The 27,628-nt window shown below is 44.2% G+C and overlaps 1 protein-coding gene across 1 annotated transcript; it reads right to left on the reverse strand.

Moving 5' to 3' along the window:
- Positions 1 to 11,066: 11,066 nt before the first annotated feature.
- LOC127032165 (olfactory receptor 11A1-like) lies at positions 11,067 to 12,986 on the reverse strand. Its single transcript, XM_050919171.1, has 2 exons — positions 12,007 to 12,986; positions 11,067 to 11,108 (listed from the first exon to the last, which is right to left on the reverse strand). Exons 1-2 carry the CDS (start codon positions 12,976 to 12,978, stop codon positions 11,067 to 11,069), a joined length of 1,014 nt encoding a protein of 337 aa, XP_050775128.1. The 5' UTR covers positions 12,979 to 12,986.
- Positions 12,987 to 27,628: the final 14,642 nt, after the last annotated feature.

Here is a 27,628-nt window from a genome sequence, read left to right on the forward strand (position 1 = left end):
ATTTGAATGCTGTTTCCATTAATCATAAAGAACTTTGCATTTTTTCAAACTTTTGGTGATTGCACCCAGTGGTTTAAAAACAAACTAAATAGTGTAATTTCCCCCCCCCCCGCGAGCGCGCACACACACAAATTCCTTGTCCATTTGGCCACTCAGTGACTTTCTAAAAACTTTCTCAAAGTTTGAAAAATTGCAAAAGTGGCAAAGTAACAGACTTGTTCTTTTTCCTTCTCCCTCTCTAACTTCTTCAAAGTTGCCCAAAAGTTCAAAGTGGGAAAAGGAAAAAGGTCAAAAAGGAAATGTTAAAGAAAAATGAAACCCTTAGACATGATCGGTGGCACATTTTCAGAATCATGTGATTTTATATCCCTTCTAAATGAATGACTTCACTACTGTGGATATTAATGGAGATTTTATTGTTCCATTTTCAGAATGTCACTAAGCAGAGTGAATCAATATCCACTAGCAGAGAAATCCAGCAGTTAGTGATGATCACAACAAAAGAACTGATGCGTATGGTACATCACAAATGAAATCAAACAAATGTCTGCATAAAAAGGCTTCAGAGGTGAGGTTTTGGACTGGCAAAGCCACATTCATGGAGCATTGGGTTGTTCTGTGGAAGAGGCGAAACTTTTGAAGGGAATCCAGTCATCACACCTCCATTTGCCAGACTCTTCCTGGGGAGCTGGCATACCCATTACAAGCCACTAGGAATGGCTCCTTGGAGCAGATTCTGGGCAGCAAGGCGAAATCTGTTCTTAATCAGATGCATCAGGATCTATACACAAATTGAAGTCTTACTTAGCAGCACATTGCTGTCAGTTTTGCTCACTCACTTTCCATATCATTGATAGAGCTGGGCAAATCACGGGTCTTTCGGTTCACTGCCAATTTCAAAAAAGAATATATATCAATATTGCTTCTGGTCAAACCAAAAATGACACGGTGAATTGAAAAGTCAAAGAAAAAAATGTTGAGCTCAAAAAAGTCTAAACGTTCCGACATTACTGAAATGGAAAACTTTGACTGGAAACGTTTCCGTGATGTTGAAACAAGAGAAAACCCTTAATTTTGTCCCCAAGCTTTTTGTTTTGAGTTTCAGGCATTTTGACAAGAGCAAAGCAAAAGATTAAAAAAGCAGCTGGAGGAGAAGGCTGAAGTCACTCGCTTATAAGATTTAGTCCAGTGGCTAAGGCACTCAGTGGGGTTGAGGAGACCCAGTTTCCACTCCCACTGTGGCCACATGAGAAGACATATTAATAGGGATCTCTAAAGTTGCAGGCAAATGCCCTAGACACTGAGCCAAGGGGTGTTCTCAATCTCTCTTCTCGGAGCTGTTCCACTAAATAATTAAGTCATCATTGCAGCATGCACTTGTCTCTCCCACACCCTAGGTGACAGCCCTAGCCACTGGGCTACAGAGTCATTTTCACAGGCTGTTCCCAGCCCAAATGACCATCCATTGTCAGAGTCTTTCATAATGACAGTGAATAGTAATGTGGCCAGAAAAGGAGAGTAAAGGCTCACCTACACTACAACGTTAGACTCACCTAACTGTATTGCTCAGGGTTGTGAAAAATTTTCATGTCCTGTGTGATGTAGTTAATCCAGCCTAAACCTCGCCATAGATGCTGCTAGGCTGTCAGAAGGCTTCTGCAGTTGACTGAGCTATTACCTCTTGGAGAGGCAGATTTACTACAGTGACAGCACTTCCGCTGCTGTAGTAAGGGTCCACACGACAGTAGTGCAGCTACAGTGGGTCATTTCTAGTGTAGACGTAACCTTATGAGGATTCCACAGCCTGGTAGGTCAGCATCAACATAACCTTATGAGGATTCCACAGCCTGGTAGGTCACCACTGCCCCTGTTTGTGTTCTCAAGCCAGTTTCTGGGCTGGTAGCTGAAAGGTGATTGAGGCATTTGAATATAAATTCTCTTAAATGGATTGTTAAAGTTTAACAAATGCTGTATTCTCATTATAGTGTAGAGTTTGTTTTATCTCCCCCGATACAGACCATGGCAGACACAGAACATCAATCACAGAGTTCATCTTCCTGAGATTCAGAAATCTCTGTGAGGTGAAGATCCTTCTATTCCTGCTGTTTCTAGCAATCTGCATAGTGACTATGTCTGGGAACAACTTAATCATTGCACTAGTTGTGGCTGATCAGCACCTTCACACACCCCCATGTACTCCTTCCTGGGGAACTTGTCCTGCTTGGAGACCCGCTACATCTCCACCATCCTGCACATGATGCTGGCCAATTTCCTGGCTGAGGACAGAACCATTTCTATCAGAGACTGTATGACAATTTAATTTTGTTAGTTTCTGTGGGTTTACAGAATGTTCTCTTCACTGCAATGTCTTACGATCGGTATTTAGCAATAAGCAAACCACTGCATTATGCAGCCCCTATGAATGGCAGTTTATGCCTCCTGCTAACAGCTTAGTCTTGGATAAGTGGACTTCTGGCTAGTACCACGCCAATGTCCTTACCTGTGGGTTTTGCTCACCTGTCCCCGTCAAACCTAGTAAGGAGGGCTTTAAACTAGGTTCGACGGGGACAGGTGAGCAAAACCCACAGGTAAGTGGGGAACAAGACCTGGGAGATGGGTTGGAAACAGGAGGGAGCACGGGCTATAATGGCAGAGAGGAAGGAGGGGCAGGGCAAAGCTGGGAGGCAAGATCAAACCAGTATCTTAGATGCCTATATACAAATGCAAGAAATATGGATAATAAGCAGGAAGAACTGGAAGTGCTAAGAAATAAATACAAGTATGACATTGTTGGCATTACTGAAACTTGGTGGGATAATACACACGACTGGAATGTTGGTGTGGATGGGTATAGTTTGCTCAGGAAGGATAGACAGGGGAAAAAGGGAGGAGGTGTTGCCTTATATATTAAAAATGTACACCCTTGGACTGAGGTGGAGATGGACATAGGAGACGGAAGTGTTGAGAGTCTCTGGGTTAGGCTAAAAGGGGTAAAAAACACAGGTGATGTCGTGCTGGGAGTCTACTACAGGCCACCTAATCAGGTGGAAGTGGTGGATGAGGCTTTTTTTCAAACCACTAACAAAATCATCCAAAGCCCAAGATTTGGTGGTGATGGGGGACTTCAACTATCCAGATATATGTTGGGAAAATAACACCGCGGGGCACAGACTATCCAATAAGTTCCTGGACTGCATTGCAGACAACTTTTTATTTCAGAAAGTTGAAAAAGCTACTAGGGGGGAAGCTGTTCTAGACTTGATTTTAACAAATAGGGAGGAACTTGTTGAGAATTTGAAAGTAGAAGGAAGCTTGGGTGAAAGTGATCATGAAATCATAGAATTTGCAATTCTAAGGAAGGGTAGAAGGGAGTACAGCAGAATAGAGACAATGGATTTCAGGAAAGCGGATTTCGGTAAGCTTAGAGAGCTGATAGGTAAGGTCCCATGGGAATTAAGACTGAGGGGAAAAACAACTGAGGAGAGTTGGCAGTTTTTCAAAAGGACACTATTAAGGGCCCAAAAGCAAGTTATTCTGATGGTTAGGAAAGATAGAAAATGTGGCAAAAGACCACCTTGGCTTAACCACGAGATCTTGCGTATCCTGCAAAATAAAAAGGTGTCATATAAAAAATGGAAACTAGGTCAGATTACAAAGGATGAATATAGGCAAATAACACAGGAATGCAGAGGCAAGATTAGAAAGGCAAAGGCACAAAATGAACTCAAACTAGCTATGGGAATAAAGGGAAACAAGAAGACTTTTTATCAATACATTAGAAGCAAGAGGAAGACCAAGAACAGGGTAGGCCCACTGCTCAGTGAGGAGGGGGAAACAGTAACGGGAAACTTGGAAATGGCAGAGATGCTTAATGACTTCTTTGTTTCGGTCTTCACTGAGAAGTCTGAAGGAATGTCTAATATAGTGAATGCTTACGGGAAGAGGGTAGGTTTAGAAGATAAAATAAAAAAAGAGCAAGTAAAAAATCACTTAGAAAAGTTAGATGCCTGCAAGTCACCAGGGCCTGATGAAATGCATCCTAGAATACTCAAGGAGTTAATAGAAGAGGTATCTGAGCCTCTAGCTATTATCTTTGGGAAATCATGGGAGACGGGGGATATTCCAGAAGACTGGAAGGGGGCAAATATAGTGCCCATCTATAAAAAGGGAAATAAAAACAACCCAGGAAACTACAGACCAGTTAGTTTAACTTCTGTGCCAGGGAAGATAATGGAGCAGGTAATTAAAGAGATCATCTGCAAACACTTGGAAGGTGGTAAGTTGATAGGGAATAGTCAGCATGGATTTGTAAAGAACAAATCGTGTCAAACTAATCTGATAGCGTTCTTTGATAGGATAACGAGCCTTGTGGATAAGGGAGAAGCGGTGGATGTGATATACCTAGACTTTAGTAAGGCATTTGATACGGTCTTGCATGATATTCTTATAGATAAACTAGGAAAGTACAATTTAGATGGGGCTACTATAAGGTGGGTGCATAATTGGCTGGATAACCGTACTCAGAGAGTAGTTGTTAATGGCTCCCAATCCTGCTGGAAAGGTATAACAAGTGGGGTTCTGCAGGGGTCTGTTTTGGGACCGGTTCTGTTCAATATCTTCATCAACGATTTAGATGTTGGCATAGAAATTACGCTCATTAAGTTCGTGGACGATACCAAACTGGGAGGGATTGCAACTGCTTTGGAGGACAGGGTCATAATTCAAAATGATCTGGACAAATTGGAGAAATGGTCTGAGGTAAACAGGATGAAGTTCAATAAAGATAAATGCAAAGTGCTCCACTTAGGAAGGAACAATCAGTTTCACACATACAGAATAGGAAGAGACTGTCTAGGAAGGAGTATGGCAGAAAGAGATCTAGGGGTCATAGTAGACCACAAACTTAATATGAGTCAACAGTGTGATACTGTTGCAAAAAAAGCAAACGTGATTCTGGGATGCATTAACAGGTGTGTTGTAAACAAGACACGAGAAGTCATTCTTCCGCTTTACCCTGCGCTGGTCAGGCCTCAGCTGGAGTATTGTGTCCAGTTCTGGGCACCGCATTTCAAGAAAGATGTGGAGAAATTGGAGAGGGTCCAGAGAAGAGCAACAAGAATGATTAAAGGTCTTGAGAACATGACCTATGAAGGAAGGCTGAAGGAATTGGGTTTGTTTAGTTTGGAAAAGAGAAGACTGAGAGGGGACATGATAGCAGTTTTCAGGTATCTAAAAGGGTGTCATCAGGAGGAGGGAGAAAACTTGTTCACCTTAGCCTCCAATGATAGAACAAGAAGCAATGGGCTTAAACTGCAGCAAGGGAGATTTAGGTTGGACATTAGGAAAAAGTTCCTAACTGTCAGGGTTGTTAAACACTGGAATAGATTGCCTAGGGAAGTTGTGGAATCTCCATCTCTGGAGATATTTAAGAGTAGGTTAGATAAACGTCTTTTAGGGATGGTCTAGACAGTATTTGGTCCTGCCATGAGGGCAGGGGACTGGACTCGATGACCTCTCGAGGTCCCTTCCAGTCCTATGAGTCTATGAGTCTATATCACCATTATATTTTTGTGGCCCCGATAAAATCAACATTTCTTCTGTGAATGTACAAAAATAATAAATCTCTGCTGCAGTGACACCTACCATCTAGAGCTTGCAACCACCCTTCTAGCTGCTTTATTCACTCTGTCCCCATTTGCATTAACCCTGGCATCCTACATTTGTATCATTTTCAATATCCTAAGAATCACTTCCACTATCGGGTGGCAAAAGGCATTTTCTACCTGCTCCTCTTACCTCATCATGAGACCATAATCACTGTGTATCTGCTACCAAACCCCCTCACACTCAGGGACCTCAACAAAATGTTCTCTGTCTGCTACACAATTCTGACTCCTATGGCCAATCCCTTCATATACAACCCAAGAAACAAAGAGGCGAAGGAAGCCCTGAGAAAAATTGTAAATAAGTGTCTAGGTCAGTGGTTCTCAACCTTTTTGGGCTCATGACCCATTTGTAAATATTTATGGCCTGTTGTGACCCAGTAAACAGGCTGCGAGGGGTGGGGGGGCTGGGGTGTCTTTGGTCAGGTCCTGTCCCCTGAGAGGAGTTGGAGTGAGTACTGGGCAGGACCCACAGTGGTGGTTCCTGCTTCTCCTGTGCTGTGGGGCTTGCTGGGCTTGGCTCTCTGCTCCAGGCATTGCAACCTCCGGGGTTGTAGTGCTGCTCAGGTTTGGCCCCACCCCGCCGACTGGACCAAATGTGTGTGAGTGGAGGTGTGACCTGGCTCATGGGGTTGTGGTGCCACTCAGTCATATTTGGCCTACCCAGGCTTCTGTCATCGTGATGCCTGGGCCAAACCTGAGTGGCGCTTAGGGCCCTGAGCAGCTCAAAGGAGCCCCCTATTATTTTTTAATATGTGTTGTGTGTACAGGACCCCCCAAAATATTCCTGCTTAAGGCTCCTGCTTAAGGGAGGTGAGCCCAGCCAGCCCTTTGGACAGGAGTTGCCACACAACCCTTTGAAACATTCTGGCCACCCAATTTTGGGTCCCAACCCACAGGCTGGGAAACTTAGAGACTGATTTATTGTGTGTTAGATGGCATAACAGTGTAAGGGATGCATATGGGGAGTCTGTTGTGGAAAATAGATATAGAATGAGACATAAGAAGCCATCAGTGAGAGCTGGGAGGATTCTGTAGAGGGTAAAAAAGAGGAAAGGATGAACTATACCTCGGCTTGGTAAAATTACATTTTTACTGGTAAATGTTGATTAAACCAAACACAAACTGAGGAAAAAAAATTTCCATTGATGATGATTGAAATTTACAGATAGGCAAAGAACAAAAAATGCTGCTTGAGAACTTAGAGTTTGATTTAAGGGTAATTACTTGGTATATTTTCACATATGATGTTAATAATTTGTGTTTTAACAGTTTAAAGCTTTAACTTTTTGAATCTCAACAACTACTGTAATTAAATAAGTATTGACTGACCCACCTATGGTCTGCTCCCCCATAATTTTCTGCAACTGAAAATGTATTTTTAAGTATTTTTTATTTTTATGGATTAAATCAATATCATCCATTAAAACAAATAAAAACTGATTTCTGCCAAGCCTAGCAATAGGTGTCCTTTTCTCTTACATGACTCTCAGCTCTCACCTTGTCTCAGTAACGCAGAGATGCCTACTCCTTCACTACACTGCTTTGCCATCTAAGGTCCATTAGACTTTATAGCAGTGTAAATAGTATAAAAGGTGCAGTGTTGCTACCTAGTGACTGTTACACAATGCAGCCACTCAGAGAAGGGATGTCATTATTCAACATATCAACATTTTCATTTCTTTCCTAACACCATCAGCCTGTGCCATGCCATTGAGACCTGGGTCCTGAGCTATATAGCACCTGGGACAAGGAGCACCCAGCATCCTTATCTCTCTGAACATTCCTCCACCCCAGGGTCCTCATCTCTCATATGGATCGCAAGTTCACAATCCGAGAATTCCCACAAATATCCCACCGCACAGCCCGACACACAGCCTGTATCCAATGCAATCTACGAGAGTGGGGAGAAAATGTTCTATGCACTCCTTCTCGCACAGAGTCCAGGTGGACAATTATCCAGATAGAATCACTCATGGCCCAGGGGTAGAGCAAGGAGACATTTTTTCAGTTGTAAGCAAAGTCAGGATGAGCTCTACCCTGACATCTGGTGGTGAATTATGGTGAGTGTGGAAAAGAATTTCAGGGGCTGATCTTGTTTGCATAGGCACATCCACCCCACCTAGCATAGCCCACGGCAGCCTGAAATGGTCACTTTGACAGCTGTGGGATTCCCAATTTCTCTGTTATTGCGGCAGGAGGAATAAAGTGTTGTTATCCTGATTATGTGAATGAGGGACTATGAAACTGTTTTATGACAGAGGATGTCACCATCAACTAAGTAGTACTCGCTAGACAAGGGACATGGGTTTCAAAACCCAGTGAAATGAGAGAGGTTGTGGATAGGTGTGTGCATCTGATGGTATGGGTCTCCTTTTGAGAGCCTGGTACACCAATTGCCTTGCTTTGCTTCCTCTTCCTCTACTGTTAAATGGCAGAGCTAATTTTGATTTCAGTAAAAGTCTAGCTAGAGACTGCTGGGCTGAATTTACTTTGGGTTAATGATGCACCAGCACTGGAGTTTTCCTACTACAAGCTGAAATCACTAAGAGCTGAAACCACTGAAAGAGCTAAAATTACTGAGCTGAGATCACTGAGTGCTGTGTTAACTAGTGGAGGAGCCTGAAGATATATTGCTAAGTGGCTGGCAGAGCAGTTTGTAGGACAGTTGGAGCAATGAGCGCAGCAGAGTGGAGCTGAGCAGTTTGTGGGGACAGCTGGAGTGGTTTATGGGACGGCTGGTGGAGCAGAGCGGCTGGTGGAGCGGAGCAGCGTGTGGGACGGTTGGAGCGGCCCAAGGAACAGTAAGTGCAGCACAGAGGAGTAGTTTGCGGGGATGGCTGGAGGAGTGGAGCGGAGTGGAGCGGCTGGAGGAGCAGAACCATTCGTGGTGAAGGCTGCAGCAGACCTCCACAGAGACTCGAGGCAGTCAGCCTCGGACCACATAAGGTGCCCCTTAACACCCTGTGTGCACCCCCGCAATTCCACCCAGGCTGGGGGGGTAAAACTCTGCAGATGAACTTTTGAACTCTGGGGTGGCACTGACCAGGGACAGAGACTTTTGGGTTGTTGGACTTTGGGGTGATTTGGACTTAAGACCCTGAGGGGAAAAGGACATTGCCAAACTTACTTGGAGGTGGGTCTTTTGCTCATGGTTTGTATTATGAATCCTGTCTGTGGTGTTTCCCAAAGGTAATGCCACATTGTTTCCCTCCTTTATCAAAAGGATTTTGCTACACTCAGACTCTGTGCTTGGGAGAGAGGAAGTATTGCCTCCTAGAGGTGCCCAGGGGGGTGGTATGTAATTGTCCCAGGTCACTGGGTGGGGCCTCAAGCCGGTTTTGCATTGCGTTATTGAAACGGAACCCCTAGATACTGAACCCGGCCCTTGTTGCTGCCAACTCAGAGGGACAGAAGGGTTGCATAGTGAATGGTAAATTTTCCAACAAAAAAAAATGGTGCATTTTTTAGGGCAGTGAAACTATTTGGGAATTCAGGTTGAATTTGGTGAATGGTTTTAGGGAAAAAAATTGGCAATGGCTTGAAATGTTTTAAATTCACATTGAAAAAATTTCATTCAACTTGAATAAAAAAATTCAATCTTTCATTTCAGCTAGAAACTCATTTTGTTAGAAACAAAAAAACTTATTAATGTAATCAGTTTTGCTGTGACACTTCCTGTAATACCCAGTGCAGTGAAGCACCTTGCCACTGCCTGCCCTCACTGTGAGGAAGATTTGTTTGTACCTACCGGGGTCAGCTCCCCAACTCCACCAGCCACGGGCACCACAAGCGCTTCTCTCTAGGCCTATGCAGGCCTCGCTGTTACTTTACAGTTAGTGTTAGGCTCAAGGCCTCAGAGCATCCCCCCAGAGTGACCAGCCCCTGGTTCACTTCACATTTGCCATATTCACAGATCTGCTGCTCCCAAAGAACCAGTACACCTGAGCTTACCAGTTCCATCTCAGATCACCACTTTGCTTAACACACAGCACTTCCATATGTTTATAGTAAAAAAAGTAGAAATTTATTTAGCAAAGCTTAGAGATTCCAGTAGTAGCAAGTATTGGAAACAAATGGTTACCTATAATAAAATAAAATCATAACATGCATTCTAGAGTCCAAACTTAGTTAACAAGATACTTGTATCTTGTAGAGTATTGCTCCCCAAAATCCTTGCTGCACTTTATAGCCAGGCTAACAGTGACCCTGTTTGCAGAAGACAAACACACTGTTAGCTTGTCTCCTAGGTGAAGGTCCCTCAACACCCCCTGCTGTTTTGTTTCTCTCAGATTTTGCAATCTCTTAATTTGCACCAGGTTCATTCTGTAAATAGGTCTCCATTGTGAGATTCACAATACACAAATGGCTAGACAGGGAGAAAAGCATCCTGTTATCTCGGAGGTGTAAAACTGTAGGGTTAGAAGGGACCACAAGGGTCATCTAGTCTCACTCCTTAGCAAAATGCAGGATTTGTTTTGTCTAAACCATCCAAGACAGTTGGCTATTGGCCTTTTGAAAAACTCCAGTAAAGGAGCCTCCACAACCTTCCTAGGCACCTGTTACATTGTCTTAGTTTTCTTACAGTTAGGAAGTATTTCCAGAGGTATGTCACCTCCTGGTGACCTGGCTTAACCCCAAGATGGTATTTTCAGTATAGATACATAATCCTTGTGAAATGTGTGGCTGGATAATACTTGAGTTATGACAACTAGTGTGCGAGCAGCTCTCAGTACAGACCTCACTTGCACCCTCTGGTGAGCTCGTGTGCAGATACCCAGCCCAGGGGATCCCTGTGAAACTATTCCCACCCTGGGCTCTTAGCCAGTTGGCAGAGGTCCCGGTCTCGTATGGGCCACCAAGCTGAAAACCTAATGATTCCCTCAGCTCTCATCAGAGGAGGTTAAAGACCAGGAGTAAAATGTTCAGAAATGCCCAAAAGCCAGATTTTAAAATGCATTTAGACATCAATGGGACTTTCAGCACCATCTTGGGGTCTAAACCCATTTTTGGCATGTTCTACACCTGGATGTTTTTGAAAATCCCACCAGACACCTCCGTAACTTTAAACACATCTGGCCTCAAGCAAACTCAGTGACTCAGGAACATAAATCTCATTGAGAGGCCGTGGGCCTAAGAGCGTCCCTCACTTTGGAATTTGAGTTTTCAGAGCTAGTCCCATGAAGGGACTCAGGTGCGTAGAACCAGCATTTATGCACCACTGAGAGCCTCAAAGCCCCAGCTCAGCTGACACCTGATGTAGTAGGTGGCTAAATCTCTGCCACTAAAGGACTGTAGGAGCCAGTATCTGCCAGTGAACATATGCACAGCCACCTCAGTCAAGGCACTCATTTCACACCTCATCCTCACATGACCCCCAAGCTAGGCACAGCCCTGCCTGTCTCACCTGCAGGCCTTGATCCGGTAGGCATGCTCACAGCACACCTATCCCCAAACAGAGTGGCTGAGGGGCGTGAGGCTTCCATTATAACCCTGAGCCTAGTGGCTAGTGCATTCAGCCAGGACGTGGGGGAGACAGATCAAATTCCCTCTCCTCCACCCTCTGTGGAGCAGGCATTTAAACTTGGGTTTCCCTCTTCTTGGGTGAGTTCCCAAAGCCCTACCATGAAGGGCAATCAGGTGTGGGGCTCCCTCAAAGTCTCCTAAGGACATTTTTCCACTGTGTAAAACTAATTAAACATGTGTTGGGCCAGAGAGGACGACTCTGCAGTCCAGTGGCTAGGACACTCGCCTAACGGGGGGAACCCACAGTCAAAGCTCTGCTCCATATTAGGCAGTGGGGAGACAGAACTTGGGTCTCCAACAGTCTGGTGAGTTCCCCCACCCCCACTTGGGGTTCCCAGCTGAAAATCCAAAGCAGAGATAGTGTCTAACTCCATGGGAGAGATGGGGCTTAGGCAACACTCTTCTAACTGGCTTTTCCTCTTGGCTGGGTGAGGCAGTTCCTTGCTCCACTTGCTGACCTCTGGGGATCCCTTTCTTAGCTGCCTAATTCTCCCCATGCACCGTATAGGGAGCCTGGCTGCCAAACTCAGGACTGAGGTTCTCACAGGCTGGCATGGCACTAAAACTTTGTCTTTGCAATGCCGAAGTCCCTTTGTAGATCAAGCCCTCATTTATTTCAATGTATGAAACTCACCAAGATATCATCTACCCACATTCAGCAAGTAAAATACAGTTCAGTTTTATTCCAACAGTCCTGGTATTGATTCCTCTTACACTTACAAATCTTTGCACATCCTCAAAATGTTATAAGTGCATATCGCCAACAATGGAGCAAGAAATAAGGGCCACACAGAATCTGAGTAATACACCATTTTGCCTGAAGAGATTGAGGTTTCTGCATTCTCATAAAATCTAGACACTTTCTGACAATTTTCCTCAGGGCTTCCTTGACCTCTTGGTTTCTCAGACTGTATATGAAGGGATTGGCCATAGGAGTCACAATTGTGTAGCAGACAGAAAACACTTTGTTGAGGTCTCTTAGTGTGTTGGTTTTTGGTAGCAGATACACAATGATTAGGGTCCCATAGAAAATTGTCACCATAATGAGGTGGGAGGAGCAGGTGGAAAATGCCTTTTGCCTCCCAGTGGTGGAAGGGATTCTCAGGATGGAGGAGATGATATAAATATAGGATGCCAGGGTTAATGCAAATGGAGGCAGAGTGAATACAGCCGCCAGGATGGTAACAACAAGCTCCATCTGGTAGGTGGCATTGCAATAGAGATTTATTATTTGCAGAAATTCACAGAAAAAGTTATCAATTTCATTGGGACCACAGAAAGTAAATTGTAACACAAGAAATACTATTATGGGAATAGTCAAAAATCCACATATCCAAGAAGCATTTACTAGCTGGAGGCATAAGCTGCCATTCATAAGGGTTGCATAATGCAGTGGTTTACATATTGCTAAATACCGATCATAAGACATTGCAGCTAAGAGAAAACATTCTGTCGCTCCAAAGAAACCAAACAAATAATATTGTGTGAGGCAGCCATTAACAGAAATGGTTCTGTCCCCAGTCAGGAAACTGGCCAGCATCCTGGGCAGGATGGTGGAAGTGTAGCAAGTCTCCAAGCAGGACAAGTTAGCCAGAAAGAAGTACATGGGGGTGTGAAGTTGCTGATCAGCCACAACCAGCACAACGATGAGGATGTTCCCAGCCGCAGTCACAAAGTAGATTGCTAGAAACAGCAGGAAGAGAAAAACCCGCAGTTTAGGGATATTCCCAAATCCCAGGAGGATGAATTCTGTGATGGATGTTTGATTTCCCTGCTCCGTGTCTGCCATGGGATGCATCTGGGGGAAGCAATAAACTCTACAATACAATGAGAATGACATTTGTTAATCGTTAATCTATTGATTCATATACAGTAATATTCAAAAGCTCCCTCTCCTTGAGGTCATAGCCCAAATGCTGGGTTGAGAACTCAGGCTGGGGTGGTAGGATTCACAAAAGGGAGACTGATGATGAAGTAGGATGCCATAGAGTTATTCTCACCCAGTTTTCCTAGCCCGACGAGTATTCATTGTCATTATGAATGGCAATGGATAGTCATTGGGCTGGAGCTGGAGTGCGAAGGTGAATCTATAGCTTCCCAAGGATGTGAGAGATCCAAGTTGAAGTCAAGTATCAGAGGGGTAGCTGTGTTAGTCTGGATCTGTAAAAGCAGCAAAGAGTCTTGTGGCACCTTATAGACTAACAGACGTTTTGGAGCATGAGCTTTTGTGGGTGAATACTCACTTCATCAGATGCATGTTGAAGTCAGACTCTAGGCCAAAAAGAACAAACAGCTGAATATTGGTTTATTTTGGACTCATCCCCAGCAGAAACCAGCACTCCTTGAGGGTGATTTTTCCAGTCCAAAACTGGAATACCAAAGTCTTCAGGCAGGCATTTATTTGATTTCATTTGTGCTGTACCATGCAGATCAGTTTTTATGTGATCATCATGGTGACGCTTTGGGGATCACACAGACCAGTCAGGAATTCTGTCCCTGCCTGCCCTGCAACCGTGGGTGCTTTAATGCTTTGCAGCTCTGGCAGAGCCCTGACCCCAGTAGCCAGCCCACAAGAATAACACTCTCGCCCTGGCTACTATCAGCCTAGTTATTCCTTGCAAGGTGAGCCCCCTCAAATGACCCCCACAAAACCCATAGATTAAGGGACACCTTTCCCCCTTCTTGACATCTACTCTTTCCTCAGTTCACACAGAGACCTACCGGGAAAAGGACAAACATGAGGTTTATGTAATAGAAAAATTGTGGATTCATAGATGAAATCGCATAGGAAGCAAACCTATGCAAGCCATGCAGAAAACAAAACAGAAACAGAACATCAACCTTTAAGCTTTCAAATTAAATAAAAATCCCTTCTAATAAGAGACTTTCCCAGCATATTCTTTAACTGTAGGGGGATTCAGCACTTCGCAGACAGTGCTCACCAAGTAAATGTCTCTCGGTTACTGAAGAGATTTCACTTGAAACCCCTTCCCTAGGCCTAGGGTGGCAAATGTGCAGAGGTGGCAAATTTATAAAATTTATAATAGCACCATTTTTGTAATTGCGGCATCAATGGTGCTGACATTCCACCAATCGTAGCATGTATTGAAATCACCAATGATGGCAGGATGCCATTTAGTAAACATATTTGCAAGAATCCTAAACGTTAATAATATGACCGGAAGGAAGAAATTAAGCAATTCTCACTTTTGGATCCATGCACGGTCCCGTGCTATAAGTGAATGTGTGTCTGTATAGTGCAATTTCAAGCGAGGGTTTGCTGCATTTGTTATTTTATTTACAATAAAACTTGTAAACGTTCAATTATTTTAATGACATTTAGATTCATTTTCATTTAAACAAATTTGTGAAAAAACTAAAACAAGTTCATATGGGGCCGGGGGTAGCAATTATTTCAGGGCCTAGGGGCAGCAAAATCATTAATCTGCCACTGCCCCACCCCCCACCCCCGACTTAGGTGATTCATTGTTATTCAGAGCAGGGGAAACTCCCTCTACTTGATTGCCAGTATGTCTCATTGTTTTCCCCTTAACTGTAAGGGTCCATCATTCATCTTTTCCTGGGTTGTACAACACTAGGTGCTTTGAGCTAGTCTCATTAGGGGGAGGGGAACCCCTCTCTAACAGACAGGCCACTGCAAGGTGGATCCGAAATTGTAATAACCTGTGCTCATAACCTATATCCATACGTATAACCACAGTCTGTATACATATCTCAGTGATTATGTTTAGAGCATTAAAAGATTTCATCAACAACCTTACTCAACTATTTTTATATACAACTCCACAATCTGCAATCGCTTGGTTTAACTGCTTATTTTAAACTTGCTTTTCTCCCCTTGAGGTGTCTGGACCCTGATTGCCACAATTGGGGATTAACTTTTGAATTTCTCTGCCAATAGATATTGTTGACTGAAACTGCTCAGTGAATGTCTGAAACTGCATGATCAAAATATCTATTAAAATCTCCACTAGCATAGTTGTACCTTTACAATGGATTGAAGCTCACAGGAATCAGAAAACATGACAGATATCGTGTCTAAAGTTTGTTCATAATTCCTTATTCTTCCACCCCCAACGAACATCTATCATTTTTCCATTTATCTCTCTGTAGCTCTTTCAGAATTAAAGCTTGTTGGTAATTTTTCAAAGTTAGAGGAAGTTTTGGAAAGTTACCAAGTGCCAAAAAGAAAAAGGAATAAAAGAAGGGAAAAAGCAGGGGGAAGTGACACTATTTATTTTATTGCACACAGCAGTTTAAAAACAAAATCATCAAAAGTTTACAAAAATATTCAAACTGCTTCCTGATTAATGGAAGTAACTTTCAAATGTCAACATTTTGAATGAAACTGGTTTTCCATTTTCCAATCAAGTCTAGTGATCATTAAGCAGAGAGACAGAGAAAACGACTTGATTGCCTAGGTAGCTTCTTACCAGTCTGTTGCTGAAGCAAAAGGGACTCCTCTAACAGTCCTTCAGTCTCACCGTCAGCTAACATAACTGTCTGCTCTGCAGCCCTTTTATCTCTGCCACTGTTAGGAGGCCAGTGATCAGTTTCAGCTGAGCAGGCAGGCAGTATTCCTATTAATCCTTTAGTGGTATCCCCTGACAGATGGATCTCAGTGCATAGCAGCAGCAGCATGAGGGATAATGATCACATGAGACCACAGGGTATTCAGCCTCCAGTAGATTATCTTGGATCTCTCAGGGTTGGTGACCAGGAGTCAAGTTCTTCTCTCTCACTTCTCTCCAGGAATTGGGTTCTCTCGGTAAAGAGACCCATGTGTTCCTGAAGAGACAAGCAGGTGCTGAGATCTCCCCTGGAGAATGTTCTCCTCTCTCTATAAACAGAGCGCACTCACCTCCTCAGATTTGTATCCTCTTAGGGAGAAGGTTGTGTCTCCCCTGATGTTACTTCTGAGAGGCATTTCCCTCTACTGTGTCAGGGGAGCTGCAGCTGGGTTCGCAACATAGATGGCACAAACACAAGTCCTGGTAGAATCAGCCTGCTTGGCCCAAAGTTCTCTCCTCTCGAGGAGAGTCTTCTAGCCCAAATGATAATCACAGCCTAGGCCTCCCAGTGCATTCAAGCCCAATAAAGCCCAGTCATCCAGTCCAGTTATTGGTACCCACCAGCAATTTCCTGGGACAAAACCAGGTACATGGAGCAAGGATCTTCCATCATAAGCTAGCTTCAACTGGGGACACTACAGGCTTGTCTACACAGGGAATAACGCTAGTACAAATGCACCACTATAGCAATACTGGCAAAACTCCCCATGTGAGAACACTTATTCTGGACTCAGAGCACCAGTTTCTGCTTCAGTTTATATTGCTTTGAAAGTGATGCCAGCGACACTGGGAAAAAGCCAGCTTCACCCAGAATAAGAGTGTCCAGATGGGGCGTTACACTGGTGTAACTGTCGCTGTATAAGTATGCTGGTAACATTCCCCATGTAGACGAGCCCAACAGCATCAACTTGGGTCACAAAAGGGCTGTGTTTAGGTCAGGCTTAGCTAAATCTGATCACTTTCCCTACCTCCGCCATCACTGCTGAGTGTGACCTGAGCAGGCAGGGCCAGGATCTCCTTAGTCATTGTGAGACGGCCCCTCCCTGAGCCTCTTTTCATCTGCATCACTGCTGCATTCCCTCACTCTTATTTCTGCTTCACTTCCACAGAGTGGTCAGTTCAGTAATTGCCTATTACATGAGTCCAGTGTCGGACACCAGCTGTGTTGTGTGGGTAATCTCACTTCCTCTGGGTGTGTTCAGACACTTGTTCATGAGACAGTCCTGCCTCTCCAAAAGATACTTATCCGCCCCCCTTTGCTGTAGTGGCTGGGTGACCCACAGGCTATAATGTATTGATCCTCACAACACACCTGTGAGGTATGGAGTGCCTGTTTTCTCCATTGTACACCTGGAGAACAGAAGCACAGACATTTCTATGGTCAAACAGGGAATCTCCGGTGGAGCAGGTACTGGAACACAGGTATCCCAAGTAGAACTGAGCAAACAGCTGATTTTTTGTTTTGGTGTCAGTTTCAAAAAATCAGAAAAGACAATTGCTTCAGGTTGAACCAAATCTGGAATTTTCAACAAACTAAAATGCAACAGAAAATCCACTTTTTGTCAAAAATACCATGTTACTCAACTGGAAACATTTGGCTTCCAGGAATCTTTAAAAGGGTCAATTCACAAGGATCCTTAGGTGCCATTCATGAAATGGGCAGTGGAGAATGGGGCCGTTTGCCTCTATGACTTTTGCTCCAGTGGTTAGGGTACTAGCCTGTGATGTGGGAGACCCAGATACAAATCCCAGTCCTAGAACCTTGCTAGTGAGCGCCCTGACTGGAGCGACAGGCTGCTCAGAGAGGGGTGGGAGTCTCTCAGACTCTTCTGTTGAAACTGTCCCACTTTGTATCAATAACTACAGGTTCATTGCTGCAGGGACTTGAGTCAAGGTCTTCTATCTCCCAGCTGCATGCTCCAACCACTAGGCTGTAGAGTCATTCTCATGTTTGCTCCCTGAGCCAATGACTATTGAGGTATTTTATATAAGTGGAAAAGCTTCAACAGCAAGGCTGGAAGAGATCCACCATTGAACACTCTATGGCCTGGGGTTAGGGCACTCCCCTCAGAGACAGGAGGTTTGATTTAAATTTCTGCTTCAGCACAGGGACTTGAAGCTGGGTCTCCAACATTGCAGGTGGGCGTTGAACCCTTAGCTAAAACACAGACCTCTGCTGCTTTCTTCTCCTCCAGCCATTTTGTGAACAAGCCCAAAGTCTCTTTGTGAATCCAGCCCCCACGCCCCCAGTGTTTTGGGCCAAAAGTATTAGGCAAAATGACATCAAATAGTTTCAGTCAATGAAATAAATTGTTCAAATGAAAAATTTCATCCAGTTCCAATCCCAAATGCTAGAATGATGCCCTAACTACTGGAACATCCTTCATATATTCCTCCTTCACGGCTTCCACCTTTTTCCCTTCTCTGTGCTCCCCCATCCCCTCTCCTCAGCATATCTGCCCTCACTTCTTTTCATTTAGCCAAATCCTTCCTAACTAAACCCCACCCCAAACCAGTAATCAGAATAAAAACAGAACGGCCTGGCTCTTCCGTGACATTGCGAGGCTCTGACTCTCCTTCTTCTGTTTGTGCATTGTCTCTAGGCTTGGTGAAACTCAGGTTTTATTTTTTTATCATTTCAGCGGATAATATTGATGTTTATTTTTAAACATTTTTTATTATTCGTATTGATTTACATTTTCACAGTTGTGGGAAATTATGAAGGGGTCAGACAGTTATTTACTGATAGTAGCTGTTGAGATTCAAAATGTTAAAGCTTTGTAACCACTAAAACACAAAGTCAACATCACGACACAATGTACAGAGTAAATATCCCACAATCAAACTATAATTGGTTCTCAAACAGTATTTTCTTACTTCGCCTAACTGTAATTTTTTCACACCCCTGCCTGCCTGACAAATTTTACCTATAAAAGTGCCAGTGTAGCCAAAGCCTGAGACTCTCTTACTCTGTGGTTGTGCATTGCACAGCAAAATGGGGCCAGGGCCAGGTTTCTGAGTGGTCCTATTACAGCATGGCCATAATACAAAGGAATAATGAGAATATCACTTTGCCAATATTCATAAAAGCTGCATTCTAGAGGGCACTTTAGAGAATTACTGCTGCCCCGTAGTACAGTATAGCTGCCCCTTTCCCATCCCACACCCTCTACTAGGATAGCAGCTTGTCATCCAGTGGCACTTACAGTGAATAAATGCCTCTTTCTCAATCCCCACCTTCTTCTTGTGGAGTAAGTAGCTTATGGCCTGTAGAAACCACAGGAGGCTAACTAATGAGAACGGGGAGGCATTATCCTCTCGGGTGCCAAAGCATGGTGCAGCGATAGGATCCTGAAGCATGATGCGGGACGTCTGCATTCAATTCCCTGCTCAGCCACAGACTTTCTGTGTGGATTTGGGCATGTTCCGTAATCTGCCCTGTGCCTCTGTAATACGGGGATTGGAATTCACTACCTCCCGCCAGTGATTGTGAGGTGTCCCATTTTATTTTTGTGATTCATTTTTTATTAATTTTAATAAAGAAACAAACAAGAAAAATTGTTACAGCTTGTACATGTCACCCAGCACTGCACATTTTACAGGCTAGCTAAAAAATATAGGCAATTATGCAACTTGTCTATGCAATACAAAATCAGACAAACCTTGCATGTGAGGGAAGGGATAACAACAATTTGAAAAAAGACACAAATTGGCAAAAAAAGGAAGTTGGGGAATGGGGGCAGGAAGCGGGAAGGAGAAAGCAGAGAGGTCCAGAGGAATGAAGTCAGGCATTATTTCAGCATTCTTTATCCAAAAGTATCTGGAAATAGGGTCCATATTTCTTCAAATTCATATAATTTCTGCCCATATCGACAAGCTCTTCTTTCTTGAGGTGTCCCATTGTTAATGTTGGTGACAGCCATGTCATATACCTAGATAAGATGAGGTGAACTGATCATTTCCCACCATTGAACACACAACAGATTATGATAATTCTATGTGCTCTGAAAAATTTTGGTGTCTCAAGTGGGGATCCCCAATGGCTGAGGCACTCAAAATCAATGTATACTTTCAAATATCATGTCATTCAGCCAGGATCGTCAAGGGACCTAAGGGAGTTAGGTAACACAAGCCCATTGAAATTCAGACCCGTAAACCCCTTAGGATCCTTTGATAATCCCAGTGTAAATTGTTCTTGTATCCTATATTCTTACTTGGGCTTAGTTTATGGAATTTCTAAGTGTAATACAGTTCAATTTTATTCTGAATATAAAAATCCTGGTATTGACTGAGCTCACATTTCGGATATTTGCACATCCTCAAATATTATAGCAGCACATTCCCAAACACCTAGTCAGAACTAGGGACCACCCAGAATCTGTTTCTATAAAACAATAAACCAGCTCTGCATCTCACCATTTCCCCTCAATATAGTAAGAAACAAAAACTTTGTGATTTCTAATTTCTTGTAAAATTTACACATTTACTGGCAATTTTTCTCAGGGCCTCTTTCACTTCTTTGTTTCTCATGCTGCATATGTAGGGATTGGCCATAGGTGTCAGAATTGTGTTGCAGACAGAGAACACTTTTGTTTAGGTCTCTTAGTGTGTTGGTTTTTGGTAGCAGATATACAATGATCAGGGTCCCATAGAAAATGATCACCACAATGAGGTGAGCGGAGCACGTGGAAAAGGCCTTTTGCATCCCAGTGGTGGAAGGGATTCTCGTGATGGTGATGATGATACACATATAGGACATCATGGTTAATACGAATGGAGGCAGAGTGAATATAGCAGCCAGGATGGTAATGACAAGCTCTATCTGGTTGGTGCCATTGCAGTATAGATTTAACATTTCTGTGGCTTCACAGTAGAAATGATCAATTTCATTGGGGCCACAGAAAGTTAATTGTAACATAAGAAATAATACTATGATAACAGCCAGAGATCCATTTATCCAAGACCTAGCTGCTAACTGCAGGCAGAACCTGGCATTCATGAGGGCTGCATAATGCAGTGGTTTGCATATTGCCAAATACCGATCATATAACATCACTGCTAGCAGATAGCATTCTGCATCAGCAAAGAAACTAACAAAATAAAATTGTGTCATACAACCAATAACAGAAATGCTCTTGTCCCCTGTCAGGAAACTGACCAGAACCCTGGGCAGGAGGGTGGAAGTGTAGCAGGTCTCCAAGGAGGACAAGTTCCCCAGGAAGAAGTACATGGGAGTGTGAAGGTACCGATCAGCCACAACTAGAGCAACAATGAGGATGTTCCCGGACAAGGTCAGAATGTAGATCACTAGAAACAGCAGGAAGAATAGGATCAGCAGTTCAGGAAGGTCCCCGAATCCCAGGAGGATGAAGTCTATGATGGATGTTTGATTCCCCCATTCTGTGTTTGCCATGGGGTGTATCTAGGAAGGGTAAAAACTGAAGAAGAGAAAAATACCTCGTGCAGATGATTGGCAAAAACATACTTCAGCTTTAATCCAGCCACAGTTTGATTCACATCGTCTCATATCTCTTCTCATGACAAGGTTTGTCCAAATGTGGGATACCATCACTGAGAAAGTCTTCATATTTTTGTATAAGCCAAATCAATCAATCACTCAATCAATAAATCTAGTGTTGGAGGTCAGACTAGATGATCTAATGGTCGTTTGTGGCTTTCCAATCTATAAATCTATGAATGTACCTCTGTGATTCTTTCACACTGTTACATGGTTTCAGAATATAAAAAATTCCCAACAGGTAGAGCCAGTTTTACCATCTTTAGCAAATATTAATAAGTGTTGAAAACCGTTTCCATTATATAAGTTGTAGAACCTGAAAATATTGTTAAATTGTGCTGGGAATTCTCTCCCTGTAACATGAATTCTTGAACCATTAAGGCTGAGACTTCAATAGCGCTCTAAAGGAGTTAGGCACACACTTCTCTTGACGAGTCAGGCACCTAAATCCATTAAGGCACTTAGAAAATTCCAACCAATATTGGTAGGAAAGTTAAAACTTTTATTTCACTGATTTGTCTATTCTTTTTGGATCTCTCTCTCTCTCTCTCTCTCTCTTCTGAAGTAATCAGCTGTCTATCCAGCTCTCTATCTCCCATATATATAGAATGGGTGCTCTGTGTCTGCAGGCTACAACATCCCTGTTTCACCAGCCGTATTTATCTCCAGCAACTACAACTGGCTTTGTCCCTTCCTATGGAATCCTCTCTGGGACACTGTGACCAATGTGAACCTCTAGTGGCTCAGGATGGACTCTTCAAAAACAGGTGTGATCGATTGGTTCACAGAAACATAACTAGCAGAGGGAAACAGGGTTAAAACAATAAAATCCTATACACATGTTTTCTATCTATACGCAGACTTTCCTTGACAGTATAAGCAGGTTCCACTTAACCCAGGTAACCCCCAAGAAAAATGAGGCAGGTTGCCCCCCGCAGTCCTGGCCTCTCAGCTGGGCCGGCTCTAGCAATTTCGTCGCCCCAAGCATGGCAGCACACCTCGAGGGGGCACTCTGCCGCTCGCCGGTCCCGCGGCTCCAGTGGACCTCCCGCAGGCATTTCTGCGGACGGTCAGCTGGTCCCGCGGCTCCGGTGGAGCTGCCGCAGGTGTGTCTGCGGGAGGTCCACCGGAGCCGCAGGACCAGCGGACCGTCCGCAGCCATGCCTGCGGCAGGTCCACCAGAGCCATCTGCTGCCCTTCCAGCAACCGGCAGAGCGCCCCCTGCGGCGTGCCGCCCCAAGCACGCGCTTGGTGCGCTGTGGCCTGGAGCCGGCCCTGCCTCTCGGACAGTCTGACACCCCAATCAGAATCTCTCCCTACTTATTCATAGATGCCAAGGCCAGAAGGGTCCCTGGGATCATCTAGTCTGAACTGCTGTGAAACACAGACCGTAAGACTTCTCTGAATTAATTCCTGTTTGAACTAGGGCAGATCCTTTAGAAAAAAGTATCCAATCCTGATTTAAAAATTTCCACTGATGGGAAATCCACCACGACTCTTTGGTAAATTGTTCCAATGGTTAATTACCCTCACTGAAAAAAAACAACCTGTGCCTTATTTCCAGTAAGAATTTGTCTAGCTTCAACATCTAGTTGTTAACCCTTGTTATACCTTTCTCTGCTAGATTGATGAGCCCCCCATTATCACATTTCTGTTCCCCACATGTTTACTTACAGACTGTGATCAGTTCACCCCTTAACCTGCTCCTTGTTAAACTGAACTGATTGAACTCATTGAGTCTTTCGAATCCTTTAATTGTCCTCATGGCTATTCACTGAACCCTTCGTGAATTGTGAATTGTAGGTACCACAACTGGATGCAGGATTCCAGCAGTGGTCTCACCGGTGCCAAATACAGAGGTAACATAGCCTCTCTGCTCCAGATTACCCTGTTTATATATCCAAGCATCACATTAACACTTTGAGCCACAGGCTGTCTTTTTATCCACTCCAAAGTCCCTTAGTTCCGGGTTCCTACCGAAATGTCGCCTGTGGGTTTGAGAAGGGCATCTGAAGCTCGGGTGACCAGATAGCAAGTGTGAAAAATCGGGATGGGGTGGGGGGTAATAGGAGCCTATACAAGAAAAAGACCCCAAAATCAGGACTGTCCCTGTAAAATCAGGACATCTAATCACCCTACCTGAACCTGACTACACTGGTTCATGCAGTGTAGTAGCTGAAAGCTTGTCTCTCTCACCAGTGAAGTTGGTCCAGTAAGAGATATTACCTTACCCACCCTGTATCTCTAATACACTGCTTCATGCAGTTCTCTCAAGGGGCTTTTTCTTTTGAGCATCAGAGCATTAAGGAATGTCTACAGCTACCATGAGGGGACCCTTGCAGAACTTAACCCTTAGCTACCCATACCACAGCAATCCAAAGCAACTGTAAGTATCAGTGGGACTTGGATCTGGGCCTGTAAGGTTAACAGGTAAGTAATATCCCTATACTGCCACCTGACCATACAGTGCCTGTAGCTGACTCATTCCCTATGGCCCATAATCTACAATGGTTGTATGCCACGGTAAGTTCCACTCCGCAAGATCAGACTGACAGTGGTCTTGGCTAGTTGACCCTATATTCACCAATGGGGCACACCAAGAAGTGTCGAGGCAACAATGCGGATCCCAGTCAGCTGCCTTGACCACTTCACTTCTCCGTGTCTGAAGTCCTGGTATGACCTTGGCTCTGACTTGGATTCTGACTCCTGATCGACCCCTGGAACCCAACTGGATGCCGAAACCTGGTTTACTCCTTCATCCCAATTCCTGATTTCTGTTTCTGGGTCTGACCCTCAGCTTGACTCTTGACCCTGATACTAACTCTGACCCCTGGCTTCAGTTCTGGGTTCTCAAGTTCCTACCATTTGTCCTACCTACTTTTGCCCAGCATCCTGACACAGATTATGTTTCGTAAAAATGAATACAGATACTTCCCACATTCGTCACAGAAAGCGAATCTTACATTGCTAATGCTTAATTACTCAAGTACTTTAATACCCTTGTTTGGAAGGTGATGTATAAATGCAAAGCAGCAACAGTTTGGAATTGGGGGCTTACCTCTAGTCATAGGACAGCTCACATTTGAGTTGATGAGCTCATTTCTCAGAGTTTGAGACAAGGGGAGTGAGGCAATACCTTTTATTGGACCAACTTCTGTTGGTGAAAGACAAGCTTTTGACTACACAGAGCTCTTCAGGATTTGGCAGACAGGACTCTGGTTCCACTGAGGTTCTTGACTTGCATCATTCTGCAGAAACAGGACTTTCTCAGTAAAGATACCTGCAGTTACCTGAAGGGATGATCTGGTGCATGTGATCTACCTTTGGAAAATGGGATTCTCCTTCAATTTAATAAATGTAAACGCTCTTTCATATTTGTATTCTTTCTTCATGATTTTCAATACAGTCTCACTTCAACTTTTCTCCCATTTTGGGTCTCCAAAGCTTTGTAGCTAACAATGCCCAGTGTGACTTACAATTATACAAGTCGCATTGTACATCATTTTTCGGTCTAATGATCCTTTGAGGAAAATATTTTAGATCATGGACAAACACCTGCTTCCATTCTTGGGAGATGCCTGTCCAAGGTAATGGCCGCTTATAATGTACTTGCACCGCCCCTTAATTAGTATTCAAGAGATGCAGCCCCCTAATGGCCATTTTTCAGTATAACTTCTCCATTATTATATTACCTACTGAACTAAATTGGTCACTAGTCAGTATTTCTGATGCCTCCACCCACCTCATTTCGTCTACTTCGCTGCCATCTAGTGTCAATTTCCCAGCATGACAGCCTGTTGTTCTCTCCTCTCCTCTAGTGGATTCTTCTCATTATAGCTGCCTCATTCCCGTTCTTGAAACTGTCACCTGGCAGCCGTTATTTAGCATAACAGCCCATAACTCACTCCATAACATCTGCTACTATCCACCTTTCATTACGCAGTACAGAGGTCGTCTTCTCTTCAGTGCTCTCTGCTCAACACTTATACACCATTATACAGCTTCACCTCCCTTCCCACTTGCCTCTGTTGGTCATTTGGCAAGATAATGTCTCCTTTCTTGCCCTTCCACTTTGGCTGGTGTCCATTGGGCAGCATGGCTGCACTTGTCCCATTCCTCTGCCCTCTAGTGGCCCTAGACAGCATAATCACATCTCTCCTCATTTCTTACCTACTGTTCGGTGTACGCTGTTCCAAACTACAGCCACTGGGAACAAAACAGTAAATATATATAAATAAATAAATAAATAAATAAATAAAAATTACAACATTAGTGGCTACAAGAGCACATACAACAGCAGCAGCTCTCAAAGGTTCAGCAAGGGTTTCTCATCCATCCGGTGCCTTTCTGTTGATGCGGGGTCTCTTTCCAATGGAAATGCATAGATTGAAGCTACCATGACAGAATCCCAGTGGCTCTCCAGGCTGAAATTCTTAAAGGTGTCTAAGGGAGATAAGTGTCCATTTCCCATTTCAAAGATTTGGGTGACTAACTCCATTAGGTCCCTTGGGAAATAACTTCCGCAGAGTTGGAGACATACAATTCTCACTGGTGCCCAGCTCCCCTGCCTCTGGCCAAGCCCTGACGTGCTCACAGTGACTGAGCCAGCACTCAGGGGTTCTTCCCTTTGGTAGGTGTTAGCTGCTTCCTCTCACCATAAGCTGCCTCACCCCCTGAGGAGAGGGCCCTGCGTGGAGCAGAGCTGTCTGCGTTATCTGGGGCTGACTACATACTGTGCCTTCAGAACTAGCCCTCTCGGACTCTGCACTTGCTGCAGTCAGTTTTGGGGATGCTCATTGTAACAGGGCACCTCCCTTTGAACTGCTCCGTGCAGCTGGTGGAAGCAGAGCAGCCAGTGTCCTGTAGGGCTACATGCAGAGTCACTCATCAGTGACCGTTTGACAGATCCCACCGCAGAGATGGCCTCAGTTCTACATGTGCCCTGGCAAATCCCCAGCGGGGGCTGGGCAATCCCAGGGGACCTGGTGTGTGTGTCTACCTCTTTGTTTGCCCAACTTCCCCACCTCCAAGAGGCCAGTAAGCCTGTAGCTTTTGCTTTGCTGGAGCTGGTCACAGCCTGGTGTAGTCCATATAAGAACTATAAAGCTGTTCCTGGTGAAGTGTCCAGAGGTCCCTGAAGGGACCTGGTTATTTGCATCTGGCTTGTGTGAGTGCAGTGAAGATGGCTGGTTTGCAGAGGGCTATGCTGTCAATAAGCACAATTTCAGGGGTGGCAGATTTCCCAGGCTTATGTCCCCACAATCGCTGCACAAGGAGTTACTATTTTTATTGTCCAAACATTTATTTGAATAAAGATTATTTTTACAGATCTAAAAAATTGGCTCAAATTTTGTCTCCATTCTGCCTAGTGCCCAGTTAATAACTGCATGATGAGAACATGGTTATGGCCACCTCCCTCCCTGGTCCTTCCACTGAGATGGACAAGACTGAGTGCTGAGATGTTCACTGGGATTTTTCACCTTAATTTTAATAGGGGCTGATTGCTTAAATCACCCAGACACCTGTGAAACCCTCAGGCTAAGTCATTATCTCAGAGTCTTTGCACATTTTTCTGAAAGCTACATTTACTGACTGCTTTGCACAAGGCTTCCTTGACCTCTCTGTTTCTCAAGCAGTAGATGAGGGGGTTTACCAGGGGAGTCAGGACTGTGTAGCAAATGGAGACCACTTTGTTCAGGTCTCTCAGTGTTTCATGTTTCGGTAGGATGTAGACAACCATTAAGGTTCCATAGAAAATTGTCACCACAATGAGGTGAGAGGAGCAGGTGGAAAAGGCCTTTTTTCTCTCAATAGTGGAAGGGATTCTCCCAATAGTGGTGATGATGCACATATAGGATGTCAGGGTTAGTAGGAAGGGAGGCAGGATGAATACACAGGCTGGTATGAAGTCAACCAACATAATAAGGCGAGTCACTGCAGGAGAGTTCCATCAGTGGGATGAGATCACAGTAGAAATGGTTGATTTCATTTGGGCCACAGAATAATAAGTGTGATAGGAATGAGATTAAGATAATTACAGCCAAACAACCATTTAACCATGATGCAGCAGCCAGTTGGACGCAAATCCTGATATTCATAAGAGTTGAATAGTGCAGGGGTTTACATATCGCTAAATATCGATCATAAGACATTGCTGCTAGGAGACAGCATTCTGTCGCTGCCAGAGAACCAAAGAAATACAGCTGTGTGATGCAGCCACTGACTGAGATGGTTTTGTCCCCAGTCAGGAGACTGGCCAGCAACCTGGGCAGGATGGTTGAGGTGTAGCAGATCTCCAGGCAGGACAGATTCCCCAGGAAGAAGTACAT

Source organism: Gopherus flavomarginatus, chromosome 12 (genome assembly GCF_025201925.1).
Source record: "Gopherus flavomarginatus isolate rGopFla2 chromosome 12, rGopFla2.mat.asm, whole genome shotgun sequence".
Lineage (NCBI taxonomy): Eukaryota > Metazoa > Chordata > Testudines > Testudinidae > Gopherus > Gopherus flavomarginatus.

What these genes read in the sequence shown, in the direction of transcription:
- LOC127032165 (XM_050919171.1), bottom strand. Translation starts at nt 12,978, where the DNA reads ATGGCAGACACGGAGCAGGGAAATCAAACATCCATCACAGAATTCATC. An exon ending in AGAAACCTCAATCTCTTCAG is followed by an intron (nt 11,109 to 12,006) that starts GCAAAATGGTGT and finishes GTTTGGGGATAG; the next exon opens with GTGTGCTGTGAGCATGCCTA.